General features: G+C 34.6%; 2 protein-coding genes and 1 long non-coding RNA gene across 3 annotated transcripts in view; 2 read left to right on the forward strand and 1 right to left on the reverse strand.

The window, feature by feature from the left end:
* The window catches only part of KLRB1 (killer cell lectin like receptor B1), a 51,977-nt gene extending 46,998 nt beyond the window's left edge, over positions 1-4,979 (forward strand). The window contains exon 6 of the mRNA XM_053557647.1: positions 4,923-4,979. Coding sequence (XP_053413622.1) covers positions 4,923-4,962 — 40 coding nt within the window. The 3' untranslated portion in view covers positions 4,963-4,979. The remainder of the gene's footprint in view (positions 1-4,922) is intronic.
* A 250-nt stretch (positions 4,980-5,229) lies between these two features.
* Positions 5,230-18,599, forward strand: part of LOC128562576 (ovostatin homolog 2-like) — a 42,516-nt gene continuing 29,146 nt past the window's right edge. Inside the window, 10 exon segments of the mRNA XM_053557649.1 lie at positions 5,230-5,294; positions 5,603-5,786; positions 6,302-6,529; positions 9,705-9,873; positions 10,400-10,484; positions 13,466-13,583; positions 15,077-15,188; positions 16,794-16,903; positions 17,219-17,377; positions 18,060-18,296. Of these exon segments, the coding sequence (XP_053413624.1) occupies positions 5,230-5,294; positions 5,603-5,786; positions 6,302-6,529; positions 9,705-9,873; positions 10,400-10,484; positions 13,466-13,583; positions 15,077-15,188; positions 16,794-16,903; positions 17,219-17,377; positions 18,060-18,296 (1,467 nt within the window).
* The window catches only part of LOC128562577 (uncharacterized), a 41,125-nt gene continuing 35,915 nt past the window's right edge, over positions 13,390-18,599 (reverse strand). The window contains exons 4-6 of the long non-coding RNA XR_008373462.1: positions 17,247-17,371; positions 14,690-14,852; positions 13,390-13,537 (exon numbers count right to left, since the gene is read on the reverse strand). This is a non-coding gene — a long non-coding RNA (uncharacterized LOC128562577). The remainder of the gene's footprint in view (positions 13,538-14,689; positions 14,853-17,246; positions 17,372-18,599) is intronic.

Below are 18,599 nucleotides of genomic sequence, written 5' to 3' on the forward strand. Positions count from 1 at the left end.
TGTAAGAATTCCCATTGGTTCTCCTTAGGCCTTTATTGGTTGTGGATTACTTCATTTGTCATGTAAATCTGATTTTCTTTACTCTGTATTAATTATTTAGCCTTATTTTACTAGTGATGGTATGGCATGTGTGTTAGTCTCACAATGTTTGTGCTATGGTATGCGTTGTTCTGTGCTGGGATCCTTACCTTTGTTTTGTAGGCGGATCACTGGCTCTGTTTTATGGGGGGATCATTCATGGGCTAGAGGACATGGGTCACAGGTTAGAGGTTCTGTATCACAGGAACAGCATATTCTCAGTTAACTGGGTCACGCCCAAGCAAAATTCCTCATGTCCCTTCAGGGCCCTTTCCAACTTTCTTGTCTAGAAGGCCGCAATTCTTTCCCACTTCCCTACAGGCCCTTCATTCTTCTTCCATTCTTCATCACTGAGAATTCTCAAGTGGCACTTCTTTTGTGGAATCCTCTTTGATCCTACCTTCTTCCAGGTAGGAAATTTCCTAAAATACATTTTTCTCTATCATTGTACTTATAGAGTTTGGAGTTATTTTTACGTTTATCCAACCAAGTATATCACTATATTTAAAAAAAGAAGCAATATATTATTTTATTGGTTTCTACCCAATTAGAACACCTAAAATATACATCAATAAATATTTTTGAGTCAATGGAAAAAAATCTCTGGGTTGATTGTATATAATATTAGTTGGAGACTGTTTTGTTAAAGCCATATTTTGTTAAGTAAAGCAGCAAAATTTCCAGAAAGATGATGGTTTTAGTGATGAATTTTATACTTACAAATGCTGCATCATATTTTTTTTGTTATTATACATCCTTTCCACACCTCATTCTCCCATGGCTTTGAGATTTTAATATTTTCTCTAGTAAAGGAAAGATTTATAGACTTAAAGATATCTGAACTATTGTATTGGTAAGTAGTGTTTAGTAAGACTACATTTGACATTTGTCTATTTATTTATATGTCTAGCAGTCTGTTTGCTTGGATGGAGTAGTATTATTTAGGATTAGTGAACCCTTAAGATAAAATAATACCTTTTGATGCTGTGGAACATTGCAGAGTTGAAAAAATGTGGCTTTGCAAACACAGTCAGACTATAAGTATTCACCTGGCTCTTCATTAGCCAAGCTGTTTTTCCCCCCACCCCCATTACTTCTTTTTTGTAGCCACTCATCCATAAGTAGGCTTTCTGATTAGAAATTTCTTGAGAGTTCCATCAATCACTGATGCAAGAGATAAACATCTGAGAACAAGAGGGCAGTTTCACTTGTTTAAGCAGCATATTTCTTTTTGAGGAAAAAGTGATTTCTCTTTCAATGGGTTATTCCATCAAGAACTGAATAGCTCTGTTTATTTTTAAGCTTAATTAACCGCCTATTCATTACTGGTCTTAGGCAATATGCTCTTATTTTGTAGAGTTGGCTCACACACTTCATTAAGGTGAACTAAAAGTTCAAGGGATTTTCAGGAACTGAAATAAATTTTATATTTATTTTGACTTTTAAAATGTACTATGGCTAATTACACACCTGGGAACATCAACAAAATGTTTTTGTTATTTAAAAACTTTGTAAAACATATAATGTCAAAACAACTTTTCAAGGCTTTGCCTTGGATTCAACTCAGTGGTGCTTGGAATATAAACCTTTATGGTCCCATGTCTATGGACGTCACCCAGCCAAAGTGGCAAGGTAGACAAATCTTCACCAGTCTTTATCATTGGCTGTCTTCTTTCCCTTTATAAATGAGTTCCCTGTATAATTTTATCATTGTCCATGATAGTAAATATTATCTCTGTTGAGTAATGATTCCCAAATCTACAGCTTTTTTCTAGAGTCCCAGATTTATCATTTCAGCCGTCTACTGGCTATCATCTCTTTGTTGTACTGTGGTCACCTCATACTTTATAGATCGTACTGAAATCATCCCTTCATCTACGCATCTCTTTTGTTTTTTTGGAGACAGAGTCTCACTTTGTCACCCTTAGTAGAGTGATGTGGTGTCATAGCTCATAACAACCTCAAACTCTCTGTGCTCAAGCAATTCTCTTGCTTCAGCCTCCTGAGTAGCTGTGACTACAGGTGCCTGCCACAGTACCTGGCTATTTTTAGAGATGAGGTCTGGCTCAGGCTCAGACTGGTCTCAAACCTGTGAGCTCAGGCAATCCACATGCCTTGGCCTCCCTTAGTGCTAGGATTATAGATGTGAACCACTGTGCCCGGCCTTTAAAATTATTTCTTAAACACACAATAGCTGGTTATAACTCTATAATGTTCTTTAAAAAGCTATAAACTTCATTAGCAGTTTCTGCCATTTCTACTCCACTTGGGAAATACTTCATACCATTATTGTTTACAATCCTAAAATTACCTCCTTATTAAATTCTTCCACAAATTTCTCACTTCTAGTTTTAATTCGATTCTGTAGAGCATTGCTCATAGTTCAAATATAGAATACTCTTGGTGTCACCTGGCATTGCACTTTATGTTTACAATCTTGCAGAGTAGGCTTGGGAAAGAATTGGTTTTATTCATCTGTTTATCACCAGGACTTGGTTCAATATTAACAAATTTCAAATTATGTTTTGAGGATTAAATGAGCTGCTATAAATACCAGTGCATCACATTCTGCCTGCTTCATACTGACACTGAGCAAATATGCTTCCTCTTCTACATTCCATCCCTTCCTTCATCCTTGCTCTCCCTCTCTACCTTCCCCTCTCCTATCCTCACACCCTCTATGCTTGTCTTCCTCCCCCCATCTTCCTTCATTCCTTCCTTTCTTCCTTCTCTTCCTTTCTTTGTTTCTTTCTCTAACAGAAAGCAAACGTTTTTTTTAGAGAATCATGTTGTATTCATCTCATTGTCTCAGGAACCTAGCACTATTGGTGATCCATAAGAAGTACTCAATAGATATCGTTGGATTCGTATCTGAATTTTCTAAGATAATGGCCCTTTAACCTAATGGCCATGTATGTAAGTCAGATAAAGTTATGTAAGAGTATGCCATATTTGTAAAAAGAGATATCATGAAAATATGCTAGCTAGCAAGATAATTTAATATATATAACAACATATATTTTTTTGATAAATTGTATTGATTAAATTTAAGAGCAATACAGTCATTTACTCAGCATAAACATTTTACATTTGGAAAAGCAGAAATACTTCAGAGCTGTTCCATTGCTTTAGATTATCAGCCTGATGGATAAACAATTTATCCATCTGCCTTGTGGTGCTATTTTTCTTGGAGTTGGTGAATAAAAGTTGCTGTATTTCAGTTATTTTGGAAGCCAGTGACTTAGTTTATCTTATGAACATAGACAGTGAAGTGGGAAGAGCGTTTCCAATAGTAAGTCTAACAACTTATCACAGGGTCAAAAACAGAGACCAGCAGTTGGAGGTTCCAGTGTAAAGAAATTAAACCTTAAAAGTATCAGGGCAGGACAGGCCCCAAACTGAAGATTAATTAGCTTAGTAGTAGAGTTGGACTCCTATGAAGGGTTAGAGGAAAGGAAGACAAAAACAAAGCATCTAAGTGAGAATGGGTAAGGGAGCAACATCTCAACTCTACTGAGAGCACAACTTCATCAGGCTTTTTATGAACACAATTTTGCTCTAGAATATGAAATGTAGTTGACAAGGAAGGCCTGTTTCCACCTTCCCTAAACCTCAGGGATGCCTCCAGGGACCTCCATTAGCTACCGTATTATAATTGTTTTTGTTGTTCTTTCCTTTGTACTTGAAGGCATATTTCTAAAAGATTAACATCAGTTCCTGTCTTTTCTTACCTAGTGTCACCTCCTTCAAACCATGCATTATCTCCATAAATACTTAAATTAAAAGGAATGTTTTTTAAAAGGGAGATGGGGGGTGGCGCCTGTGGCTCAGTGAGTAGGGCGCCGGCCCCATATACCAAGGGTGGCGGGTTCAAACCCAGCCCCAGCTGAACTGCAACCAAAAAATAGCCAGGTGTTGTGACGGGCGCCTGTAGTCCCAGCTGCTCGGGAGGCTAAGGCAGGAGAATCGCGAAAGCCCAGGAGCTGGAGGTTGCTGCGAGTCCTGTTGACATGATGGCACTCTACCGAGGATGGTTAAGTGAGACTCTGTCTCTACAAAAAAACGAAAAAAAAAGGGGGGAGATGGGAAGACAAGACAAATGGGAGAATTAACATACTGGGGGCTCTGTCAAATTTCCAGTTTCTTTGGCATGGTTCATGTACCTTGTAGAAATGTTTTGCAGTCAAATTTATGGTAAAAACCTTTTGGGTTTTCTCTCTCTCTCCTCACTAAGAAAATCATACTAAATGTTGAACACAGATTAACTTTTAAAATTTATTTTATTTTACTTATTTATTTATTTTTATTGTGGTTTTTTTGGCCGGGGCTGGGTTTGAACCCGCCACCTCCTGCATATGGGACCGGCGCCCTACTTATTTATTTTTATTTCAGGTAAACGTGAGGATACACACAAGTAGGTTGCAATATTTGCATTCGTTAGATAAAGTCCCTCTTGTAGTTGTGTCCCCCACCGAAAGGTGTGCCGTCTACCCTTACATTGTGCAAGATTTTTTTAATGTTGAATTCTGTGTTATGATAGTCTAATAGAATAACTTAACAGTTTTGGTTATCTGTAAAATAAGCCAATATTGAAATATCTGTTTGCATATGTGTTTTGGCAGCATTAGTTATACTGCTTTTCTCAGAAGCCTGAAAAATTTACCTTTTGGGAATTGGTGTGGAACAGCTATTTGGAGAAGTATTTTTCTTCCAAGTGCTAATTACTGTGTAGTAATGCTTTTGATACTATGGTTAGTCCTGTGCATGAGGTGCTAAAATAAACGAATGAACACCTAAGTGTTGTACAATGACTTCTTTTATTCTTCTCTTTCTTCCCTTCCCAGCTGTGCTACTGATTTCAAACACAGAGCAGCAGTCCAGTGAACTTAAGCAGGAAGTTGTATATAAAGTGACACCTCTTAGAGAAGTAATAAGAGAAGTGATCGAAATATGATTGCTGGGTCTCATGATACTTGTGCCAAAAAGTAATTGATCTTCCATTGTGTATGACTATAAAAGCAGCAACATACAGAGAGAGAGGCAGAGAAGAAGACAGGAAGGAACAGTGGAGTTGAGGCAGTTGGTTTCTAATGAGAGAGAGCAAACGAGTTACTTACCTCTATGTCTGTATTGGTCAGGTGTTGGGATAAAATGGTGCCCACCATCTTGATGAGCATCTTTTTGCTTCATTTTACTGCTGCTGTGGTTTCAGAACCGTAAGGACATATTACACTTTCTGCATATACTAAAATGCTAGCAAACTGACCTTATTAAATATGTTTCATGTTAAAATTTGATTCTATTTTACCATTTCAGCTTCTGAGATCAATTGCTTGTTTTTCCTGTAAATTTTAAGCAAGTAGGAAAGGAACTGACATCTTTTCCCTAAGACACCACTCTCCGAATATCCAAGTGATTGTGGTACTGTCTGTGAAAAATGTGTATGTTTCAGGAAATTGCTTTTTGTGGATGCTCTTCATTTCTCCTACATTTGCTTAGAGTCTTGGTTACTTTCTTTGCATAGGCGATACATCCTATGGATTTCCTCTGTGATGCAGAGTTATTCTACAGAAAAAGCTTGTCTCCATCTCTTAAACCTTAATGAATCTGTAGCCTTGAGTGTTGTCTTAGAATACGATGGATCCACTACCATTATTTTTGACCAGTCTGTGGAAGAGGATGACTTCTATGCTTGTGCAAATTTCAGGGTGAGGCACCAAATTTGACATTTCAGAACTTCTGATGAAAAGGTTAAATTATTTTTAAAAAACTATTTTTAGAGAGTTAAAAAATCTTATTTTAGGTAAATTGTAGAAGTCGGGGAGGAAAATCAGAGGATTCCTGAGAGGTAAGAAATAAAAGGAAAATTTACACCTGCAACAAAACATGTTGCAGGGAGAGATAATGAGATAGTTGCTGCTTTTTAGATATTAAAACCATTCTATAGTATGGGGAAAGAGAATCTACATAAAGGAAAGAAGGGGGTCGGGACTCAGGAAAACAAACAAAATAAAAGACAAGAAGATGAAAAAATTTAGTTTATTAGAAAGTATCCTAATGGTAAATAAGGGAATTGCATTGAAAACAAATGACCAATAAGTCTCTCACTAGGAAATAAAGGGTTTGCAAGTCTCTCTTACCCTGCAAAGCAAAATTAAGATGCTGTTCATCCTCTTAACATCTAAAAATAATTTTCCTCTTCTCTGCCCTTCCCCATAACTAGGTCTCTCAGAAGTCCTCTGAACAGCTGGCTTTTGTGACCTTGTTGGCTAAGGGAGATACTCTTAAAATATCAGAAAGGAGAGCTGTATCAATCACTTCAGAGGAGAAGATAACATTTATTCAGTCAGATAAACCCATCTATAAATCTGGAGAGAAGGGTAAGTCAGTGTTTATGTTTCCTTTATACCACTGACTTGAGAAATGTATTCTCCAAATTGAGAATGTTCAAGTACATGGATTTCAGTTTTGAATTCATCCTTAATGTCATGGGATTGTGAAGTTGTAAAATTCTTACAGGTTTTCTAGATTATGAAATAGAACTCTCCAACTCCAGTAATTGAATGCTTTGCTTCATAAAATTTTGCATGCCACTTTCACTGTTTACAAATTCTAGTGACAGGCCCATAGGCATTATGCCTGGATAGCAAACATGTGATGTGGAGAACAATTGCTTGTTTTGAATTGCTGTTCTATAATTTATCAAGTGGGCAAGCTAATTAACCCTCTTTTTATGATCAATTATTTTATCTGTAAAATGGAGATAAAAGTGTCTCACTTATAGAAATATTATGAGAATAAAGTAAGATAGCCATGGAAAAATAATGCCTAGTATGCAGTAATGACCCCATAAAAGGTATTTACTATTATCATTATTATTCATACTAGTGGAAGCAATCAGAAACATGGCAACCTACATACAGCCCTTCTATTTTCTTTATTATTGCTGTAAGTAAAAATAGCAAAAAGGACACCACACTGAGATTCAGAGGGTTTAGTTTTAGTCTTGGCTCTGTTAATAAATTATTGTAAACTCTGTAATTCAAGTAAATTCTGATTTCTGGGACTTAGTTTTCCCATTTGTAAAATTAAAGGTTGGATAAAAGCATCTACACATTTTATTCTGATTAACATTATATCTTTCTATGATTTACTGTAAAGAAATAAAATACCTAAACCCCAAATCCTTGTAGTGAGATTTTTGCTGAATTAGATTTTCTCTTCTGGATTTACTAAAATGCTATGATGACAGTTAGGCATACAAAAGTAACTAAAGCATTTTTTCTATAATTCTGCTAAAATTAACTTGTTTAATAGCATCAATAAATTTTTCTAGGAAAATTATATTTATTTCTTATCATATATGGTTCAGATTTGTTCTTCTATGGCTAATTCTGCTACCAATTCTGGAAATATCTCTATTGATTATCAGCGTTGAGGAAAAGGAGGAACTACAAAGATGCAATAAGGGGGCATTCTCTGGGAACCCAAATCTCAAAGGCTCTAAGCAGAGCTAGAGGAGACAGGAGCATAATATTGTGTGATAGAAAAGTACTTCATTTCTATGCCTATTTACAAATAATCATACCTGAGGGGGAAAGAACAAGGAAAAAAATTCATCTCCTTCATTTTTTTTAGTTCAATTCCGCGTTTTGACACTGGATACCACGTTCAAGCCTATAGAGGATTTGGTGAGTTCAATAATTTCACATGGTCCAATGAAATTTAAACAAGTTAAACAAATTCATTGTTACACATGCATTGTTATCCTGAGTCTTCAGGATGCTTTTCATGTGTAGACAAATAAGGTTCCTACATGGAGAGCTATGTAGATATAGTTTCAATGCTAACTTCACATTTCAGTGTAAAACTTTCATTTATAGTGAGTTGATTTAAACTTTTTAAAGTCTTTTCATTACGTGAAGAAAACATACATTGTACAGAACCTACTTTCCACCTACCAAAAGCATTTGAAATTTCTTTCACCTTTGGGGTTTTCCTGGCATCTTTAGCTATAGAAACTTAGTCCTCTGGAGAAGTGAGGGCTGAATTTCAATCTTAAATTAAGATATACAATCTTTATAATCCAATATTTGGCAAGAATATTGTACTATTACAGTATTAATCCATGTTTCTTTTCCTCTTTCAGTATCCTTTAATCACAGTTCAGGTAAGAGATCTGCTTTTCTTATCTACTTTAAATATTCAGATAAAGAATGCTGTGTGTCTAGATTTAATTATACATAACTAGAAATTAAGATGACTGAAAAAGGAGGAAAAGAAGTATTTATGTGCATACACAGTGTAGGGCATCAGATGAAGATTTAAATAAAAATTCATTGCTTCTGGTGCCTGTGGCTCAAGTGGCTAAGGCACCAGCCACATACACCAGCTCAGATCCAGCCTGGGCCCGCCAAACAACAATAATGGCTGCAACCAAAAAATAGCTGGGCGTTGTGGCGGGCGCTTGTGGTCCCAGCTACTTGGGAGGCGGAGGCAGGAGACTTGCTTGAGCCCTGGAGTTGGAGGTTGCTGTGAGCTGTGATGACATGGCTCTCTACCCAGAGGACAACTTGAGGTTCTGTCTCAAAAAAAAAAAAAAGAAAAAGAAAAAAAATTCATTGCTTCTAGAGCAGGCTTTTTATGGAAAATAAAAGGTTGGGCTCTTTCTAAGGGAGGTATATATTCTGAAATTACTTGTCTGCCGGCCCTTCTCAGTCTTAATTTAGCCACATCTTGTTCTAAGGAAATAGAAAACATAAACATCTAAAAATTTAGAAATGTACTAGAAAATGATTATTATTATAAAACGCACTGTTTGCTTTCAGAAAATAGTTAATGAAGTCTCTTGCTATCTGTTTCAGTCTCTAGAGAAGTATGTCCTTTGATATATTTGAAATCCCGTGTGCATATATATGTATATCAATACACATATATGTATATATATATACTAGTACATATATCACATGAATATATATATGTTTATTTATTTATGACAGAGAGGGTAAGTAAAGAATGTTTCTGTCTCTTTGTAAAGATCTTTTTGTCAGGGTTTCTTTCATCACAGTTGAAGGATATCAATGAATTTACTGAACCAATCTCATGGAAGCTACAGTATATTGAAAACAAATAAAGGAGAAAAGCCAGCATTATCAACCCTATATTATCATAGAACTTCATTTAGCAGCTCTTGTTTGCAGTGTGTAATTCATGACCAACTTAGGTATAGATCAGTAAAAACTCACGACAATTTTTATAAATATTTGTTAGAATAAGTATCCCCTTGTGCACCTATGTGGTATAAGTCCACTCTGCTTTGGAGAACACTTATTCTAGAGCAAGGACATTGAGTTTTTGATTCTTTAACTATGTAACTCTTGTTCAGAAATATCAAAATCAAAGCATTAGTTACAGATTTTTTTTAATCCTTTATGGCCTTACCAGAGATATACTGTGAATTTGAATGCATTGAGGAAATTACATTGTTTTTAGAATTTGAGATAATCATTTCAATAAAATGACAGCACTTTCTTTACTTTCAATAACTACAGAAAGTACCCAAAATATAGAAGGAAAGAATATATTCATCAATCTCTGATTGTTTTTATTTCTTCATTATTTTCCAGGATCCTGAAAACAATAGGATTTTCCAGTGGCAAAATGTGACTTCTTTCCAAAATATTACTCAACTCTCATTCCAATTAATTTCAGAACCAATGTTTGGAGATTATTCTATTGTTGTGAAAAGAAAATCAGGAGAAACAGTGACACACCAATTCACTGTTAAGAGATATGGTAACCAATTACTGTTTGTGGTTGTTCTATATGAATGAAAAGTGCAAAGGACTAAATAAAACTATTTTTATATTAGACTTAAGCAAAAAGAAATGAAGCTTGATTTGGTTTTCTGCCACTTTCCTTTCTTGGTCTCAGCTGTTTTATGATCAATTTTCTCTCGCTACTCACTTCTTTCTCAGTATTCTTATTCGGATGCCCACCATTTTGCCCAAGGAAACATTCATTTTCTAGAATCCAGACAATCTTCTAGGAAGTATCTAAGCAATTACAACAACAACATTGAAAATGTGAAATTCTGAAAATAGAAAAGAGGAAGAAAAAGGAAAGAATTGATCATTGATGAGACACTGTCACATGCTGTGGTACCCTGGCACCATACAGAATTTAGGGTGATTGAAACATGGTCTGTGCAGATGTATACATAGAAAAATATTGTGTAAGAAAGCGCATTTAGCTACATGATTGCAATAAGTATGCTCATCAGTGATTGTGGGAGCTGACATATATTTCTCTTCGGTTACAGTGCTGCCAAAATTTGAAGTTAAGGTCAGTGCACCACAAACAATAACAATTTCAGATGGTGAATTCCAAGTGAGTGCATGTGCCATGTAAGTATTTATTCAGGAGATTTGCTTTGACAGATAAAAAACAAATCTGAGAGAGAATGAGAAATAAGACTAACCATATAACTTTAAATATTTATATGTCTGCATTAAAATTCTTAGAGAAGTAATGAATTCTCATAGTAGAATATTTTAAAAATAAAAAGAGAAACATAAGAAGTTACCTACAAGGCCAGGGGGCTGTGGCTCACGCCTGTAATCCCAGCACTCTGGAAGGCAAAAGTGGGCTGATCACCTGACCTCAAGGGTTCAATACCAGCCTGAGCTAGAGCGAGACCCCATCTCTAAAAATAGCCAGACAAGGGGAGGGGGGAGGATAGATGGAGGGAGGGTAATTGGTGGGACCACACCTACGGTGCATCTTACAAGGGTACATGTGAAATTTACTAAATGTAGAATATAAATGTCTTAACACAATAAGTAAGAAAATGCCGTGAAGGCTATGTTAACCAGTTTGATGAAATAGTTCGAATTGTATATAAAACCAGCACATTGTACCCCATGATTACATTAATGTACACAGCTATGATTTAATAAGTAAAAAAAATAACAAAATAAAAAGAGCCAGGCATTGTGGCAAGTGCCTGTAGTCTCAGATACTTGGGAGGAGGCAAGAGAATCACTTGGGCCCAAAAGTCTGAGGTTGCTGTGAGCTATGACACCATAGCACTCGACTAGGATGACAAAATGAGACTCTGTCTTACACACACACACAAAAATTACCTATAATTAACTCTACCAACTGTCATTAATATTGTGATTTATTTTTCTATAAGTTTTAATAAGTATTTCCATTATTGCAATCATACTTTTCTATTTTCAATAATAAAAGTTCTCCTTATTATGCCAATATTTTCATGAATTTCTATTTTTTTGCCCCATAAGTATATCTTTCTGTGGCAATACCCAATTTACTTAACTATTCTTTAATAATATAACATGTAGGCTGCTTCATTGGTTGGTTTCAGAGCTACTCTCTTAATCAATAACAGTGTTATAAATAGTAAAAGATACTATTTGCCATATTTGTTAAATACTATTTACTTAATTGATGCAATGAAAATTACTTGGGGCTATCTAATCAACATGTGAGAACAATTCTCATGGATTCCCCCACAGAATCTTGGAAATTAGTTTATAGCCTGTAAAAAAAATAAAAGTAGGTAAAATCTTTTTTGGATTCTATAAAAACGATACAATTTTTATGAGTTCCAATGAAGTGTCGTTGAATGTGGGCCAGAATGTAATACGTGTAATCTGTGAGAGATTATAGATGATTGATAATCAACATAAGCTTCAAGAAATCCCGGAAAAAATACTCAAAGCCAGAACTTTCAAAGGCATTAAGCTCTCTGATTTATTTATCTGCCCAATGGTGTGCTAAAAAAGTGCAACACACTGGTTTTGGAGATTCAAAATGTTTGCAAATATGGCCTTTAAAAAAGACTTTCTAACCAAGTGCTAACATGGAACTAGTTGCTCCCAAACGTTATAATGGTCAGGTTAAGATCCATTATCCTCTCTCCTTGAAATTTCTTTTAACATTATATTCTAGACAGATTTGACATAAAGGAAGTTAGTATCAGTGATAATAATATCATGCAACTTGTCCAGGCAGCTAGACAGTAGCTATGCTTGCTAAAAGTTACTACTGGGAAGGCTATAAGAGCACTATGTCTAGAAGTTAGCATCAATGAATGAGTTGTCTAGCTCAAGTTGTATGATGTTGTGCCTGTGTGTTGTTTCTTTAGTATTCCCTGGGATTGAGCTTGGAACAGATAGTGAGAACAATAGCAAATTAGATCATTTTAGCAAACAGTATCAGATAAATTAGGCTTTTAAGAGGGAAGAAAATTTACCCGTAGGCAAAGAGATTTTAATAAGCTGCATTAGCATCAACCAGAAGCTTTTCAAATCACAAACAAAGCGAAAATGTTTATTTGGTCCTGAATGATGACTTAAGTCTCTCGGGCATGTGTTAACCTGTAAGTAATACTATAAGAGTTTTATTTTATAAATAAAAGACAATAAGAAGAAATAATAATAAGTATTCAGGTATAATATTTGTGGCCTGATCTTAGTCTGAACTGATCTTAGTCTGGCCTCTATTTAATAATCAAATCTAACAGATGATTTTAATGATTTAAGTTGAGTCAAAATTTCAGAAGTGTTAAGAATTTTTAGAGAAAAAAAAAGAGTGGAATGGAAAAAGCACAGACTGTGAAGATCTGAGTTTGAATTTTAGTTTCATCAATTACAATGTTCTCCACAGAGAGTAACTTGATCTCAGTTTATTTATCAGGGTTACTGGGAAAAATAAATAAGATAAGCTGTATAAACACTTGCTATATATGTGTGTGTGTGTGTGTATACATATCAGTGTCTGACAAACAGAAAAAATGTATAACTAATAAATTTAATGATATTCAGTTTTATTACATACTAGTTTTACATTTATTATGTTTTTCTAAATCTTACTAATAGCATCAAGAATCCTGAAGGAACAAAAAAATTCCAATTAACTGGATTTGCCTTTGGTTGAACCTTTAAAAGAACTATTCTATATATTTGATATAAAATTTATTTGACATATCAAATATATATAAAAATATATATTTTTTATAAAGTTTAAGTATAGCAATCAGACTAAAACATAATTTTAAAGACTCAATTTAATTGTTAAATCTCATTTACTAAGAATTTACATTATTTTAGATTCCACCACACCTTGAATTTGATTTTTTTTAAAAGCAGTCAAATTCTCCTAACAGATTATGTGCCTAATTTAACCTAAATTCTTTAAGGAAAAAAAAAAAAATCACACCAATCAGTGAGGATTCCTAATTGAATTTTTTAGACTGGGGTACTCACGGTTTAAAGATTTCACATGTAATTTCTGAAAAGGACCATAAAATATTGCTGTACTATTGTTTATCCGTGATAATAAGTCCACCTTCTCCAACTAGGTACACCTATGGTCAACCTGTGCAAGGCAAGGCCCAAATCCGGGTGTGCAAAGAAACTATTCCTTCAAGCAACTGCAAGAAAGATGAGAATGAGATATGTGAGCAATTTATTGCACAGGTACAGACCATGATCTTTATTCCAAAGAAAGTTCTTGCTCATTTTTCATTAGATCTCTTTCTTTGTTTCCAGTTATAAAAGGGACTTAACACTATTTTCATTTTCTTGATAATGGAAGTTACCATTAAATAAGGTAAAGAGTGAGAGGAAAATATAACGCTTAACCATAGTCTCTTATTCTACAGACCAGGTAAATTGTTATCTACCTATAAATTCACAGGAATTTTAGATTTTGAAATATCTTACTGGCTTTATTGTCTTCTATACTGTCTCAGTAGCCTCTCTGATCTTTCTTTGGAAAATTATTAATCTTCTTTTAAATAAGTGAGTCTGTGACATGACTCACCTTGCATCCTAGATTCATTCTTATGAAAACAAATTATTACAATTTAGGGCATCCATATTTATTGCAATTTATAATTGAAGCCACTGTTTGCTTTCTCCGTCTTCAGCACTTTAACCTTAGGTGAACAACGCTATCTCTATGATTGCCTTCAACTTTCAAAAGTGTAATTTATGCATGCCTCATAGTTTATATTTTAGGTCTGGTTGTCCTAGAATTACTCACCAAATTTGGTGAGCATCCTCTAAGTAAATATTAATAATTGGCCAAGACAGGCAGGAACTTATCTTTATAAAAAATGAAGGTTAAAAAAATTTAAGTGGTATTCTTCCATGTCAACATTACTGAAAAAAGTTTTTCCCTCACACTGGACACTCTTTGTTATTATGTTTTAATTTGACTACATTATAATTAGACAAAATGAAATGGATCTTTGTGTTGTTGGTGATGTAACAGCTGATAGTTCAGAGGAGCACCTACTCTGGTTCAGAATACCTAGTTAGTTCCAATATCTTTTAACAGGGGACAATTTATATAACATACCCGAGTTTCTGATTATTCACCCATATAATGGGTGAATAGTAACAGTACCTAACTCATACAATAATTTTGAGGATCAAATGAATTAATATATTCCCTCTAACATTTTAAATTTGGAATTAATAAACATTTTGAAATACAACTAAATCCATTAATCTGATTATTGATGTTACCGGTGAAAGATTATCTATGGATTTTTCCTTATTTTAAGTGAACAATTTACCTTAGTCGGTGTTGGTTTCGGTCTTATGCATTTGATGAGTGCTTCTGTTCCACCTGTGTATAGTGCCTCTCAAGATGATATAATTCTTTATTCTTAAAACATCATTCAGCACTACTTTCCAATCTTTAATCTCTTCCCATCTACAATGTTTCCAGGAGAATTTCTTGAAATATATAAAATATAGATTACCTTTTAGCCTTGTTCGAATGGCTGATGTAAATATTCTATCCCTCCTCTTCCTCCTTTTATTCTTCAGTCATTTCAACAATTTTGTGAGATACAGCCATGGGCATGAAGGCAGGGTGTCAAATATCCATGTTAAAACTCTGTATTTTTAAAAAGTTTCTTGGATTTCTAACTTTTTAATGCCTTCTCTTTATTTTTCAGTTGAAACATGGTTGTGTTTCTCAAATTGTAAATGCAAAAGTTTTCCAACTCTATTATACAGAATTGCTTAAACCATTTTACATCACAGCAATTGTTACAGAATTTGGAACAGGTAATGATTGTATTTTATGGACAACCTGGGGGTATATGGCAGCTTAGTAGGAAGAAACTTACTGAATTTGTACTATGCATAAAATCCAGACCAATTATAGCTCAAAATAAGATGAAGTACTTTTGCCAATAGGTCAACTTGGTTGCTTTTGAAGAAGCTTTTTCTAAGAACATTTAAAATAAAATTATTATGTAAATGTTACATAATTATACCTGCATCAATTAGACAGACAAGTCTCTCTCTGAAGTAGTAAAACTAAGCCAATAAATTAACTACCATTTTGAAACTTTGTATAAATCAGTTGATAAGCAATTGTCAGGATCTAATTTCTGATTTTCTTTTTCTTTTGAGATAGAGTCTCATTTTTGTTACCCTGGGTAGAGTGCTGTGGCTTCATAGCTCACAGCAACCTCAAGCTCTTAGGCTCAAGCAATTCTCTTGCCTCAACCTCCTGAGTAGCTGGGACAACAGTAGCCCACCATAATGCCCAACTATTTTTTAGAGGGTCTTGTTCTTGCTCAGGCTGGTTTGAACTCGTGAGCTCAAGAAATCCACCCACTTCAGCCTCCCAGAGTGCTAGGATAACAGGTGTGAGCCACCATGCCTGGCCTAATTTCTGATTTAATTCAATAGCTCACAATCTACATCTCGAAGGTCAAATCCAGATCCCTGCCTATTTATGTAAATGAAGTTTCATTGAAATATAGCCGCTCTCATTTGTGTATCTTGCTTAAGAGTTAAAGTGGAATAGTTGTGACAAAGACAGTGTGGTCTACAGCCTCGAATAACTATATATATCAGATCCTTTGCAAAAGAAGCTTGACAACCCCTGATTTAATAGAACTGGGGACATTTGGAAATGCTAAAATTATTAGTGAGAAATTTGCAAGGTCACACATAGTATGTGCTCATAAATAGCTGGTGAAAGCATTTTTTTAAAAAGAGGAAAGTGACATTTAATTTAGGGTGGGGAAAGCAAATTCAATTACTGATTATTTCTTGTTACTTAGAAAGAGTTTAGGATTATATTATTTGTAAAGTACTTTATATAAATATACTTGATCAATTTTGTGATGGCACTCAAAATAGGTAAATTTATCACATTTACCGTGTTGTTAGTAGTAACTTACCTAGATGTTTCATTGTGCTTATTCACTAGGTTTGTTGATATCACAAGGCATTTCTATTTACTTTGCTACCAGCTATTCAAGTCTGATGAAAGTCTAAATACACAGCTTGCAAGCACAAGAAAGATTTCAGAAAGCCTTATATTGGAGATGTCTCTGGTATTCCCCATCATAAAGAGAGTCAAAAGCCAGAACTGAATAGCCTAGCAGGAGGCAGGAACTTGAGCTTTTTCTTCTGCTTCTGATTCAAATGTTTTTATATTAATTTCATTCTTCAATTTTAAGAATCTCAAAACCAGATAATGTAGAGCATGCTAAAAACGTATTTCAAAGCATTCACATCTGTTTTTCAATGTAAAACAAGAATATAATTCTGCGTATAGAAAGTTCTCACATATACCCTAAGCTATTTTTCTTTCGAATTTTTTGATCAAACACTTAAACCCTCCCTGACACTGTGTCTTACCATTTTTTACAGGTGTGCAGATCACTGAAAAGACTTCTATTTCTATCACTCAGTTTCCTGGAACTGTGAAATTTGAGAACATGGACCCTTTCTATAGAAGAGGGATTTCTTATTTCGGAACTGTAGGTTGACTAAAAAATACACATTCCCTTTTCTTCCCCCCCACCCCCTTTGAAAATTTCCCGTCCCTTTTTTCCTATGTTCATAATACATCTTTAGCACTACTGTGTCTGACATACTGGGAAAAAGTCTCAAGATAAAAAAACAATAGATAAAACTATAACTCTTTGTATATTTTGTGCATGTGTATTTAATAGAACATCTTGTCCATTAGAGTTTAAGACTGCAAGTGATCACTTTTATGAATAGAAAATTCTTTTTCTGTAGAATTGTGAAAAATTGGTGTTTTAAGAATATAAATACTTTTTTTTGTACAGCTTAAATTTTCTGGTCCCAATGACGTACCGATGGTGAGCAAGTTGTTGCAACTGAAGCTTGATGGCAAATTTATGGGAAATTACACAACAGATGAGAATGGTGAAGCTCAGTTTTCCATTGACACTTCAGATATATTCAATCCGGTGTTCAACCTGCAAGTAAGACATCAAGAAATGAAGGAAGACTGTCAGATATCCCATAGGGATCTGAATTTTAGGAATTCTAAACATTAAGAATCTCTCACAAGATAACTTCAATTGAGAATATATTTTAATCAAGTTTTAAAGTTTAGCTTGTTTTTATAGGATTTGCCTGTTCATTAAATAATATCTAAAAATACTTGTTCAAGCAGATAAAAAGCTAAGAGTCTATTACAATGGTACAATTCTCTAACAACCAATATTTTCCCTTGAGAAACTAGAAGTAGCTCATGAAGATGACTTTGACTTATTTAAATAATTCATGCATAGATAGAGGAGATACTATGATTTCTCTTTTTTTCTGCTGTGTTAAGCAGAATTTTGCAGTTAAAGAATTTTTCAGTGTTCAAAAATAATGGAAAGAAACAGTGTAAGTCCAGTTTTCTGGCTTCAATTAGAGAGTAAAAGAAATAATGATTTATGTTTTGGTCTAATGACATATTCATGCAATATTATTTCATGAGTCATGTTTTGTTAAGAGGAGAGTGTTATTACTATTTCAAGTCCAATAATTTAAAACGTCAGCCTCAAGCAAAAAATCTCTCCTTTCATGGGAAAGAAAAACCTTCTGTTCTGTAGTTACAACTCTCTTTGGATGTCTTTTAGCTCTAAGATCCTTCACTTTCTTTTATCATATCAGGCCATGTACATTGGACCTGACAGCTGCCATCGTTTCAGGATATGGGAGCCCTCATATTTGGATGCATATTTCTCAGTCTCACGCTTTTACTCTCGAACTGGTAGCTTCCTGAAGATTGTTCCGGAACCAAAGCTGCTTAGATGTAATCAACAGAAGATTGTTACTGTGCATTACTCCTTAGACAGTGAATCATATAAGGATGACGCAAATGTAACCTTCTTCTATTTGGTAAGTCTTGTTAGTGTTTTGGAATCCTATCTAATGGTATGTCTGCTTAGCACATCAGGGCTTAGAAAATACACATCAGTCATGCCATGGGAATCTTAGTAAGCTCCACCTTCTCACCTTGCTGATGAATGCTACTGAATCCATTTCAAAAAAAGCAAAACATATGCACAAAATGACCTAAGGCAGTGGTTCTCAACCTTCCTAATGCTGTGGCCCTTTAATACAGTTCCTGTGGGTTGTGACCCACAGATTGAGAACCATTAATCTAAGGCACTTAAGTTTCCTTAACATTGAAAAATTTGATATTCAGAG

This window comes from Nycticebus coucang, chromosome 12, assembly GCF_027406575.1.
Source record: "Nycticebus coucang isolate mNycCou1 chromosome 12, mNycCou1.pri, whole genome shotgun sequence".
Classification (NCBI taxonomy): Eukaryota; Metazoa; Chordata; class Mammalia; order Primates; family Lorisidae; genus Nycticebus; species Nycticebus coucang.